This window comes from Abramis brama, assembly GCF_963993115.1.
Source record: "Abramis brama genome assembly, chromosome: 20".
In the NCBI taxonomy this organism is placed as follows: domain Eukaryota; kingdom Metazoa; phylum Chordata; class Actinopteri; order Cypriniformes; family Leuciscidae; genus Abramis; species Abramis brama.
In genome coordinates, this window is record NC_139982.1 from 22,109,372 (window position 1) to 22,122,196 (window position 12,825).

A 12,825-nucleotide genomic window follows, 5' to 3' on the forward strand; every position below is an offset into this window, starting at 1 on the left:
TTTTTGGCTATTGCCACAAATATACCTGTGCTACTTGTGACTGGTTTTGTGATCCAGGGTCACATATGTTTGTTTATATATAGATCATTGGTAAAACTTTAGTTTGGGGTCCAATACCCACTGTTAACTAGTTGCCTATTAGCATGCATATTGCTAGGATATTGGCTGTTTATTAGTACATATTAATGCCTTATTCCCTATTCTACATCCCTTAATCCTACTCAAAACCTAAACTTAACAACTACCTTACTAACTAGTAATTAGGAGTTTGAGGCAAAAGTTGTAGTTAATAGATAGTTAATAGTGAGAATTGGACCCTAATATAAAGTGTGACCAGATCTTTTTTTTATTCTTTTAATATTAAAGAAAAGTTATAGATTTTTTTAAAAGTGCAAAAAATATAGGTCAACCTATGACCCACATGCAATAATGAGCTAAAATAAATCATGTTAATTACAATAAACACTGTGAAGGTTTTATAAAATTACAAATGCTTAACAATACTCATCAAGGACTTAGTCTGACCATCTTCCATAGTTTATCATCTCCAACAGCTACTTTTCGTTCCTCCTCCATAGGGCATGGACCAGTTCATGAATTCTAAAACCAGAGACATGGCCATTTAAAATGTATTCAGGCATTTCCACTACAAAAGAGTCATTGAGCCTTTAATCCAATAATATAAATTGTGCTCTCACATGGACTAAAAGCATAATCATATTAAACATCTTGTGTGATCAAATGTCAATGTGATGACAATCTTGTTTTTTAAACTGGGAGCTCTGTAGACAATTTAAAGCTCAAGTTCCTGTGGTTTAGTATCCTCTGCCTGCCAGAATCTGTGCATAATTACGTTTGCGACGGATCTCACGGTTTTTCAACAAATCCTAGTTATGGGCCTTCCACTCTTAGCATAAGCCTATTTCCACCAAAAGCTGGCAGCTTGGATTAATGGGTTACACAAAGATTTGTTAATTACCCAGATCAATATCATGCCAAATTGTTCAACAAATGCAACAAAGTACCACTTGTTTGCTGCACACTTCATTGCGCACATATCACATTACAGTGAGCACTATTGCAACACAAGCTCAGTGCTGAAACCTGAGGCCTAGACAACAAGTAAAATGACAGTTACAGCCTTTGGGTAGCACACGAGTCATCAAAGGCGTGGGGGAGTAATTTTGGACCATGTGGATTTTGCAAATCGAAAAAATTGATCAGGTCTCTGCGTTGGCTTGTTTGCAGCTGCCAGAATGCATAAAAAAAGTGGAATTTATGAGACATTCCTGATGTAAGTTGTTTTTATTGGAAAACCATAGGTCCCACCACCACTCATAAGTCAAAACATTAGTCCAAGTAAAAAAGCAAATACTATAAATCAAGATGTAAGAAATGGGATTTGGTGTAAAAGCACAGCATGAGTAAACATGAGGAAAAGGTCCTAAAACATCATTAGGACTCAAGCAGGGCCGAAGCAAACTTGAAATATGACATATCACATACAGCTGAATGAGAGTTGAGTGAGATGATTTAGTGGGAAATAAACCTCTTAGAGAGGTGAACTCCTAATACTAAATATTTTAAAGTTAACATGATACAACCATGTAAATCTGTCCTTATAGACTATCAAACTTACAATAAAATAAAAAAAGATGTAGATGCACAAGTTGCCAAAAGAAAGATCAAACAGGTGTAGTTATCAGGTTTCTCGCTCAAGTTTTATGGGTGATCTCAATTGGCAAAACAGCTGATAATACTGTGAACTACATGAGTCCACTACTTAATCGGATAAAGGCGACAGTTATGCTACTTTAAGTGCCTTTATTTAATGCAACAATTTGCAGAATTTTCATATGTGCCCCATATATGTTAATACCGCTAGCGTTGTAGAATGTATGGAAATGCACTTACAGGCTTTAAGGAGTTTGCCTTGACAAATCAGTGAGCTCTCAGGTAGCTTTTTTTTTTCCTGTGAAGATCTTCAAAAAGGTCAAAGGCCTGCCTTCAAAGTAAACAGTAAAACGACGACAGGATTCCAGTGAGAGCGCATGGTTGTTTCAGCTACACAGGAAACAATATGCCCAACTTGACTGAGCACCACATGTATTTGAAGTTTATCTGCAGCACATTAAATACTGAAGTAACACAGCGGCGTATAATCTTAGCTTTAAAAAAATGTGATTTATTCTTTTCAAAAACAAAGCTAAAAGAACCAGCAAAAATGTTGGCTACACAGTGATGTTCGCCATACAGTTCACCCAAAAATGACTATTCTGTCAACAATTTTTTCCAAACCTTTATGAATTTCTTTCTTCTATGGAATACAAAAGATGACATTTTCAAGAACTGTACTGTTTGTTGTCAGTGCAATTGCAATGAATGGAGACTGGAGTTTCAAAGAAGCAACATTATAGTTTCATGATCCAATGACTACATATGCACCATATGTGAAGTCTTTTGAAGTCATATGATAACTGTATGAGGAACAGACCAAAATTTTTGCAATTCATGGAAAATCTTCTCTTCCAGTGAGCTGTAAACTGCTTTGAGTGTATCGTTGGATCAGCGAATCAAACAAATCACTCACAGAACTAGATTGAATGCAAAATTATGGGTCAATCTGACATCACTAGTTCTCTTATGAACTTGCCTAGGTGAGCTTAAGTCGGGATTTTCATTGAATAATTTTCATTTAAATTTAAACCAAATAATTTAAATTTGTTTTTGTTAGTCGAACAAAGCTATTGCACAGTTCAGAAGTCATATGATGCTTTTGCATAATTTATAACATAAGGAGGTATAAAACAAGGAAGTCAGTCATAAAAGTTTGAAATCACATGAGGTTAAGCAAAGGATGACAAGTTTAATTTTGGGGGAATTAATCCTTTAAATGAAGGTTTTAAGTTTTTTCTGCTTAATGCTTGATTTTAATGTTATGGCTTAGTCTTTGTGGGGAGAACAAGAAACAGAGCTAAAAGCAGCAGAAAACATTAAAAAGTAAAGCAAAAAGTCCAAATAAAAAGCAAAGTCTGGCTCTGCATGACCAATCTGTGAAATCAGTAAGAGCCCAAAGAGAATGCAAGCCATATTGAAAAATCCCAGAAGCCTTTGAAAAGAGGGCTGGCGAAGGGAGGTGACCCTAATTCAGAATTAGATTATGTCAAAGGATATAATTAAACACTGACACCATTCAGCGTCGAGACTAAAATAACAACAACAATGACACATCAACAAACAGCAGCTGAGAATTGGAGGAAATCGGTGATGTCATGCAAAGAAGGGGAGGGGTTTGCTGATCTAAAACCCAACAGCCAAGTGACGGACCACTCAGAGGCCCTGCTTTAAAATGGGCTGGCTAATATACCAACATTTTATTTGTGATTATGAGTAATACTTGCCAGTGGTCAAGTTAAATCAATACACAAAAGTGACAAAAACTAATCCAGTGACTCAAATATAGACAATCATAAATAAACAATATGGTGAAATAAGTTTTTTTTTTTTTGCAGGGTTTCTTTAAAAAAGTACCTAATTTTGTGCTTTTTCAGCGCATGTTGTGAATGCACACCTGGTTTTCCTTTTTCAGCCAAACAGCTTTACATAATTAAAGCTGTGGGAAAAGGAGGTATACTGTACCTTATATAAAAGAAACAAAATGATCAAACAAAAGCGCCACAAGACATGCATAAACAAGGGCTCAATTTGTGGTGGAAAAACATTGGAGTCTCGTTCTAGCGCTTTAAATAGTTATATATAAAAATAGTGGGATGGTTGATAAACAAGGTTAATCGCTGCTTAATATGCGTTCAATCTCCTCCAGTCTCTTCAAGGCAGCCGCCCTTTTCTTTTCTATATCTTTAATCTCTTTTGTGGATTTGCTGTTAGTCCTCTTGTCAGGCTGGCCTGCATCCAAATTCTTTGATTGGCCGTGGCCCTGGCCGCTGACGCTTTCTATCGGGGAGGATTTCCTCAAATTCTTCTCTTTCCTGGACCCCTCCCCTGCTCCTGAAGCAACTCCTCGCCCTTCCTCGTCCTCCTTTTTGTCATGTTGATGTTGCTCTTGCTCTTTGTCTGCCACACTACTGCCCTCTGTCTGCACAATCGGCTGCCCCGCGGCACTCATGGCGGCCATTTTGTTTCGTACAATGGCGAGGTGACGTCGAATGTAATCTTCGTGTGGGGCCATAGCGAGGGTCTCTTCCAGACAGCGTTCGGCACGCTGGAGCTCCCGTTCTTCGAAGTACACCACGCAGAGGTTGTGCTTGGCCTGCACGTTGCTGGGGTCCATGTTTAAGATGCGTTCGAAACAGGCCTTTGCACCACGTGTATCCTTGCGGTGGTTCATGAGGATGTCTCCCTTGAGGATCAAGCCTTTGACGTGCTCCGGGTGGTACCGCAGCAGCTCCTCAAGCACTGGGAGAGCATCCAGTTCACGTTGTGACTGAGAGTAGAGCAGAGCCAAGTTAAACAAAGCACTGCGGAAGCCGGGTTGCAGTCGAATGGCCTCCCGCATCCAGCGCTCGGCCTCTTCATTCTCATTAGCATCCATCGCCAGCATGCCCAGGTTGAAGTAGCCATTAGCATCATCCGGCTCTTCTTTCACATAGATGAGAAAGCGACGGTTTGCCTCTGGACGAAATCTTGCCTCACCTAAAAAGAAGAAAATTAAAACATAGGATTGGTGCAAATGTTACAGATAGATTACATCCAAAATAAAATCAAACGGTTAGTCTAATCGCTAAACTTTTAAGTAGAGTTCTGTTTTGTTACTTATATTGTGTAGAAAAAAGTGTAAAGGACAAGAAACTAGGGATGTCAAATGTACCAGTATTTCAGTACCAAGTTGAGACCAAAATAGTTGGAAGAAAACAACAACAACACAAAATTGCCCTGCAAAACAATATGACCTATGCAATTCTGTTTACTGCTTTGTGCTTAATACACTAAAGGAGGCTGTACTGTACCAACTACCTCAGGGAGACTAAATGCCGCTAGGTGGAACAAACTGTAATTAGCACTATTGTCATGTCAAAATAAAATAAAAATAAACCTGGCATTGTGTTTTTTTCTCCTTTTTCCAGTTACACTTTAGTTTAGGGTCAATTTCTCATTATTAGTTGCTTATTACTAGTTGCTTATTAGCATGCATATTATTAGGATATTGGCTGCTTATTAGTACTTATAAAGCACATATTAATGCCTTATTCTGCATGACCTTATTCTACATCCCTTAATCCTACCCCATACCTAAACTTAATAACCATACTAACTAAAAAGCAGTAATTAGGGGTTTGAGGCAAAAGTCATAGTTAATGGTGAGAATTGGACCCTAAACTAAAGTGACCATTTTTCCTATTTCCTATTCTGTATTGAACCGTGACCCCAAAACTAAGGCATATACCGAACTGTGACTTCTATGTACCGTTACACCCCAATATATATAATATGTGCATAATTATTATGATGATTAAGTTAAACAAATTATAATTTAATAAATAATAAATATTAATATTTAATGCAATAAATTATCAATTATATGTATTCAATTATATTTATATCAATATAATTATAATAATCATATCTTTAAAAAGAATGATTAATTATTAATAAATTATAAGTCATGTCTTAACTGACTGTGAACAGGTGGGACAAAATTAAATATAATTATAAATAACAATAATTGTAAAGGTAATTATAATTATTAATATATTACAAATTATAAGTCATGTCTTAAGTGACTAAACAGGTGGGACAAAAAATATTATAATGAATAACTTGATCATTGTAAAGGTAATTATAATTATTAAATATATTGTAAACTAGATGTACCGCATGGCGGTACAAAATATGACCGCCGCTCAGGCCTGCACTGGCTTTCCACAAAAAGAAATGACGTGGAGCAATTTGGCTGTATTGCGTGTTTATGTATATACCTAAAAAAAGTAGTAGTATGTGCATGTCTGTCTGTGTGTGTGTGTGTATGTGTGTGTGTTTGTGTATGTGTGTGTCTGTGTCTGTGTCTGTGTCTGTGCGTGTATGTATGCGTGCGTACATGTGTGTGCGCGTGTGTGTTTGTGTGTGTGTCTGTGCATGTGGATTTGTATGTGTGTGTGTATGGGTGTGTGTCTGTGCGTGTGGATGTCAGTGTGTGTGCATGCTTGCGTTTGTTTGTATTCCTGCATGTGTGTGTGTGACAGTTAGGGTTGCCAACTTCAGAAAAGGAAAATGCGGGACAATCGTGGTTATTTATAGGAAAATGAGGGACACTCAAAATATTTGTACTGTATCACACAGTGTACGTCATTTCAGTGTCTGCAGTTAAGTTTGTGTTCAAAAGGTTATCAGACATAAACACATTTGTATTGCTTAACCTATTTATGTATTTAATTCTAAAAATAATTTTAATGTCATACATGAAAAAAGTCACATTACAAACAAACCATAGTTCAAAATAACAGCATTTATCTAAAATAGAAAGCTTTTTTTAACATTATACACTAGGCTTACAGTTCAAAAGTTTGGGGTTAGTAAGATTATTTTTTGGGAAAAAAAATAAAGAAAGTAATTGCCTACTTTTATTCAGCAAGGATGCATTACATTAATCACAAGTGACAGTTAAGATAATGTTACAAAAGCTTTCTATGTACTTTCTAAAAGCTTTAAAACATTAATAATAATCAGAAATGTTTTTTGAGCATATTATTCCCTCAGGTAGATTACATGTTTTCTTGCGTGGCTGGATGTTAGACTCATGAACAATAATCACGTTGTTTGCATTCGCCAAAATTGATTAGGCGAAATCAAAACGTGGACAGTGAAAGGAAATTACCGTTAGCGCGAGACGAGTCCGGCTTGAAGCGGAAGCGACCAGACGGCAGAGGATGTTCGCAAATCAAACAATGATTTGTCTCAAAACAGTGATTAAAAAAAGCTGTGATTGGATGATGACAGGTGTCGGTGATCATTCTCAAGTGTCGTGGTCAGCACTGCTGCTGTTGCTGTTGTATCAGTCAGTGGTTTATCAGCTTGTCAAAAAACGGGACACGGGAGGTCACGCAAGGGACAAATAAATTAGGCCCAAAATGCGGGACGTCCCGCCTAATTCGGGACAGTTGGCAACCTTAGTGATAGTATCATCCTAAATCAGCAACCCTTCGCTCAACACCACCATCTACAGGCCGATGAGTGTACAGTCACTAAATGTGCACATAAATTAATTTATTTTATACCCCCCCATGGATGAAATTCTACGAAACTTAGCATACCCCCAGAGGATGTCAAGTTAATCATACACATGAAATATGGTGCAGTTCTGAACATCTCAACTGAAGATAGGGGCGATTAAAGCAGAATAATATTGCATTTTCATTTTTTATGGGAGGGGCGCAAATCACAAATGAGTGATTATGGGCTAGGTTGATGTGGGCCCTTAAGAGCAACATACCATAAAAATTTCTTCATCCTCGGTGCCACGGTTCAGGTAGTTATTTAGGAAAAACTGCATTTTTTGGGTTTGGGGGGGCCCAGCGCGGGGGGGGGAGTGGCCCCCGGGGACCAAACGAAATTTTTCCGTAAAAGTCTAGTGGGGCTACCTGCCCACCAAATTTCATGTTCCCCAGTGTTTCGGTGTCCCTGGTATCGTTGACGAAAAAATTCAGCAGATGACGAAAAAAAAAAAAAAAAAAAACTTTGACAATCGATTATGGGCTAGGTTGATGTGGGCCCTTAAGACCAACATACCATAAAAATTTCTTCATCCTCGGTGCCACGGTTCAGGTAGTTATTTAGGAAAAACTGCATTTTTTGGGTTTGGGGGGGCCCAGCGCGGGGGGGGGAGTGGCCCCCGGGGACCAAACGAAATTTTTCCGTAAAAGTCTAGTGGGGCTACATGCCCACCAAATTTCATGTTCCCAGGTGTTTCGGTGTCCCTGGTATCGTTGACGAAAAATTCAGTAGATGACGGAAAAAATCCAATCCATATGACTTTCCATATGAAAGTTATACATAACAGAATGTACAAACTTTTCCACACAATGAAAGTGAATGTGGGCAAGGAGGTTTCTTTTTTGGTTTCCTTTAACGTTTTAATTAAATTAAGGAGTGTTCAATAGCATATTTGGTTTTGCCATGTTATCATAAATGGTATTGAGAATCATGACGATTTACTGGTATCAAGTGATAAGTTAAAAATGAAATAAAAAATATAAAAAAAGTAATATTGTAATAAAACAACCCAAAAAACAAATGTGAAGAGAGTAATGTTACCAGATGTCCCTGATTCTGCAAATCTTGTGAGCAACTAAAGTCAATTATATTCAAATATCGCATTCCCAAAATATAGGTTATTGAGATTAAGTTAAACCACATTAACTAGGTTTATGCTTTTATGCAAGTCATGCCATGGTCATCATTTTTAATAAAGTCTTATTAAATCAGTGTCCTGTCACTGCTATCTGTGGTATTTTGGCTCTGTTTTTTGACAAGATCTACCATGTGCACCATCCTATGTTGCAACAATAAGGTCAGAATGAGGGTAAGGAGTGTCGGTCAGCTTTTTATTACCCTGTGAAGACTGTTCAAAATAACTACCGTAGGCCAAAAGTGGGAAAACTGTGGAAAGCAGGTTTGATTTAAAACAAACCTGCTTTTATTTGAAAACCAATATGGATGGGCATAACTACAAAACCAAATGAAAGAATAACAGTTGTGTCAAGCAGGCCTGTGAATTGATCGTAACATGCTTCCTCAGTCACATGATTAAACAGTCTGAACAAGAGGCCTAAAACCATGTGCAAATAGAGCCGTTGTATTCGTCGTATTTACATTGCTGCAGCGTAGGTGTGCTAATCTCAGAAAAATAACAAACTAATGCCTCGCTGGAACTGCACGAATCCATCAGTCTTTTACTGCTATTCAAAGTTAAGAGTGAAAAAATGGCATAAAACTCAAAGTTAGGGTCAATGAGTCACATTCAATTTAAACTTATAGCTGCTGGATCAAACGCTAACATTTTCAGGCATGAGAACATGACCGAATTAGGTGAGAGGTTGCTGCCTTCCCTTGAGGTGGCACGCAAAGAATCCATAGGTTAATAACTTGGCTTGTCTAACCTCATGTGAATCAAAAACTGTCGCTTTCACAGAGATTATTATTGAGCACCTTAACGTTTCTTGTAATGGACCCAATGTTTTTAAAGCTCAGGTCTGATAAATAAAAAATTAGGGAGTGTATGTTGCAACCTTATTTCTTCAGAACCTAGTGAGCTTTCTAAACATCCCGACGCAAACGCTGTTTCAAAAGGTGGGTCTTATAGCCAAAGATGCATAGTCAAATTCAAAGGCGTCATAGCATGTAGGGATGCACGATATATCGGCCACCATTTTGGACGATATATGTCCATTTTTAATGTTATCGTCCCAATAAGAAAAGTTGGCTGATATATTAAAGCTGATAAATTATGGATTATTTCCTTCAGCTAAGACACTTTAAATGCACGCTATTCACCACGGTGGTTTTGAATTTCTTGAAATATGATTGGAATCACTTAAAAAATTATGCACAGTGCAAGTGCTTGGGACATGGCTTTTAATGGTGAAACTTTTGTTTTTGTAATCAGGCTCTCAAAAATGATTAAAAAAAATGGATTTAGATTTATCGGCCAAAATATATCGGTTATCGGCTTACAAGTATAAAGAATAAAAAAAATTATTAATATCGGTGCATCCCTAATAGCATGCAAATTTTACAGAGAAGGCAAATCAAAGACTTCAGCTCAGTAGAAAAAAATAAATCCAGGATGAAGGATGAAACAAGAAAAATGTAACTTATTGTTTTCTGAAAAGTATCGATGAAAACCAGCTCAGTGTTTTCTTTTGTCGTAATATTTGTGTGTATGAATTGTTATGCTTTTTTGCATATAGCACTGCTAGCTTATCAACATGTGAGTCACAAAGTCATGAAAAGTATCAATAAAAATAGCTTTCCAAATTAGTTGCTTATGATGGTTGGGGTGCTTAGAAAGAAGCTCACTATGTGATGGGACAGAGCTAATTTCATTGGTTTAAATGGCCTTTGCCCACACACCTGACTCTTGCATGAGAAGTGCGGAGTTGAATAGTGCCAGTTTGTGCCGTGGATTCAGGTCCAACGCGCGATTAAAGTTTCTCAGAGCCTCTGAGGGGTCCTTCATCTCGATATTGACAATAGCCAGATTGTACCAGAGGTCTGCATTGGTATGGTCCAGCTCCAGTGCTCGTAGGTAGGCGTCCTTCGCCTCACTGGGCTTGTTCATTTTCAGAAGAAGCTCCCCTCTGAGTTTTAAGAGAAACAAAAAGACATTTTTGGAATACCTCTCACAGGACACCTCAAAAATCTAATACACATGTACAACAAGAAAGATCAGTTTCTTTAAGCAATATTTTCTTAGCAAATAGTTTGAGTAATACAAAGGTTTAGGTTTTGATTTTTTCTTGGGTTAGCTTTGTTAGTTCATGAGAACCAAGGCAATCCAGTAAATCCACTTTCAATAGCTTATCTGATGAACATTTCGTTTACAGGATGAGACATGTAGAGAGAAATCTCAAAGTGTGAAGGCTAAGTACATTTTCACTTTATGCAAAATGTAACAAAAACAGTAAACTCCGATACTCTTTTACTATGGCATGCAACTTCAGCTCATATCTATGAGAAATATTTTCTTAGGGATAGCAAAAATATCCAGGATGGGTGTGAAATTGTAAAACACAGATGCTCAATTCTTTTAAAAGATCATATCTCTAAAAAAAATTCTCATTAAAGCCAAAATACTGTCTGAACTACAACACATTTAGTTTCATTTGGCCCTGTCAGTAAGTTAGCAAGTTTACAAACACATTTTTGACCCTGTCAGCATGAACGGAGACTTGCCGACTGATGTAGGCTTGCTTGAAGTCCGGTCTCATGCTGATGGCCTGTCTATAGAGTTGGTCGGCTTCCTCCAAGCGAGAGTCATTCGCCCGAATTAGGTTAGCCAGGTTAATGTAGACGTTCAGATGGTTGGGGGCCACACGGGTTGCATACTTCTTCCCTGGAATGATCTGCCAATGTGTTTTGGAAAGATCAGCCAAGGTTGTAAGCATTTACATATACATACATTTGACTCAAAATATAACACTAATATATTCAGTATGTTCCTTCTACATTCCAACATGAAATATAGACCCATGTGAAGTTAAAGGCCATAAGATTGGTTTCAAGAATACTGGTCAATACATATGGATGGAGCATTTTTAAATAGCCAATATGCTTTAGGTACATCACAGCTATGAACCATAATTTGCTATTTGCTAATCTGCTGCAAATGATATTGAGGGGCCTTCTCTTTCCAGAGAGCATCTGATTGGACAAAAATATGTGCAGGTCAGGATGAGTCATAAATATGTTCAGTCCATTTTCCTAGTACAAAAACACAGTACATTTTGAATGCGTAGTGTTCAAAGGTTTGGGGTCAGTAAGGTTTTGTTTTTTTTCAGTAAGATTCATAACTTTATTCAGGAATAGGGTAACCACCGGGACAATCCCAAAATAGGGAACTTTGTCCCATGTCCTGCAAGACGTAAGCAATGTCCCGCATTTTATTTGTCTGTATTATTATTTGTCATGTTCTAGCTAGAGCCTACTTTTTACCTACTAGCCTGTTATTTAGTTTGCATTTAGTTGACTGAATAGGTCCTATAGAGTAAAACACATTGTGTCACTCGAACCTGGGCAAATTGAGTGATAGTCACAGAGCCGGTCACAATTAACAGTTATCATCCAATGTGATGGACAATATTACATAGTATAATAGTAGTAAATTTATGTTTCAACAAAAATATTTCGCAGCACAAACGTTCTCAACATTGATCAAATTTAGGAGTACATGGGCATATAGATGAATGCAAATACACATGGACTAAAAGCCACAAACTATTAGTTATTCAGCTTTTTTTTTGCCTTCTATTTGTAGAAAAGAGAAAGATCACAAGACTGTAACTGTACGTTCACACCGCCGCCGGCGAAAGCGTCAAAATTCGCTCAGGAGAAAGGTTCGGGGACGCTCTGATGCTCTGACGTAGATCGAAGGCGCGATCTTTTTAAACCAATGTTTACAGGATTGCGTTCTCTGGAATCCTCTCAGGTGGAGGACTTCTACATTCTGATTGGTTGCCGCCGAACCACGTCATAGCTTATTACCATAAAGTTGACTTCAACTCTCCTCGCCGCTCTCACTGTCCAAGACGCACCGCGCCACCCTCGCCGGAGCTCGCCCTCGGCGGTGTGAACGCACAGTAAGTCATTTCTGAACTGCAATGAAAACTACTAATAAACACAGAAGACTACTTAGAAGATTATTATGGTTGGGCGATATATCTAGCTAGGCAGTCGACAAATAACATGGTCATGCTATTTTATTTTTTATTTTTTTAAATCAACATTTTATACAAATTTATAGGTAATTTCTGTGCCACTGAGCAGAATTGCTAAAAAAAAATACTGAAAAGTAAAAGTATTTTATCGTTCATATCAAAGTTTGTTGACAATCTAAATATAACAAAATCTCCTTTCTTTCCTTGTATGGGACTTTCATACCTGTGGCATAAGGGATTTTGCGATTAGATATGCCTCCTCTGCCTCTCTGGACCTGTTTAGGTTCTTGTAGGTTCTCCCAACATTCATGTGGGCCCCAATATCATCTTAGAAGAGGACACAATGTTTAGTTTAAGTCATAAATCAAGAAAATAGCACAGACTAAACGTCAAAGACAGAGTACATAGTGGAATGTGAATTATATGGCTCGAGTGC

At 37.7% G+C, this 12,825-nt stretch overlaps 1 protein-coding gene across 1 annotated transcript in view; it reads right to left on the reverse strand.

Moving 5' to 3' along the window:
* Positions 1–1,286: 1,286 nt before the first annotated feature.
* The window catches only part of tmtc3 (transmembrane O-mannosyltransferase targeting cadherins 3), a 38,412-nt gene continuing 26,873 nt past the window's right edge, over positions 1,287–12,825 (reverse strand). Inside the window, exons 11-14 of the mRNA XM_084095910.1 lie at positions 12,613–12,716; positions 10,909–11,078; positions 10,087–10,313; positions 1,287–4,653 (exon numbers count right to left, since the gene is read on the reverse strand). Coding sequence (XP_083952036.1) covers positions 3,788–4,653; positions 10,087–10,313; positions 10,909–11,078; positions 12,613–12,716 — 1,367 coding nt within the window. The 3' untranslated portion in view covers positions 1,287–3,787. The remainder of the gene's footprint in view (positions 4,654–10,086; positions 10,314–10,908; positions 11,079–12,612; positions 12,717–12,825) is intronic.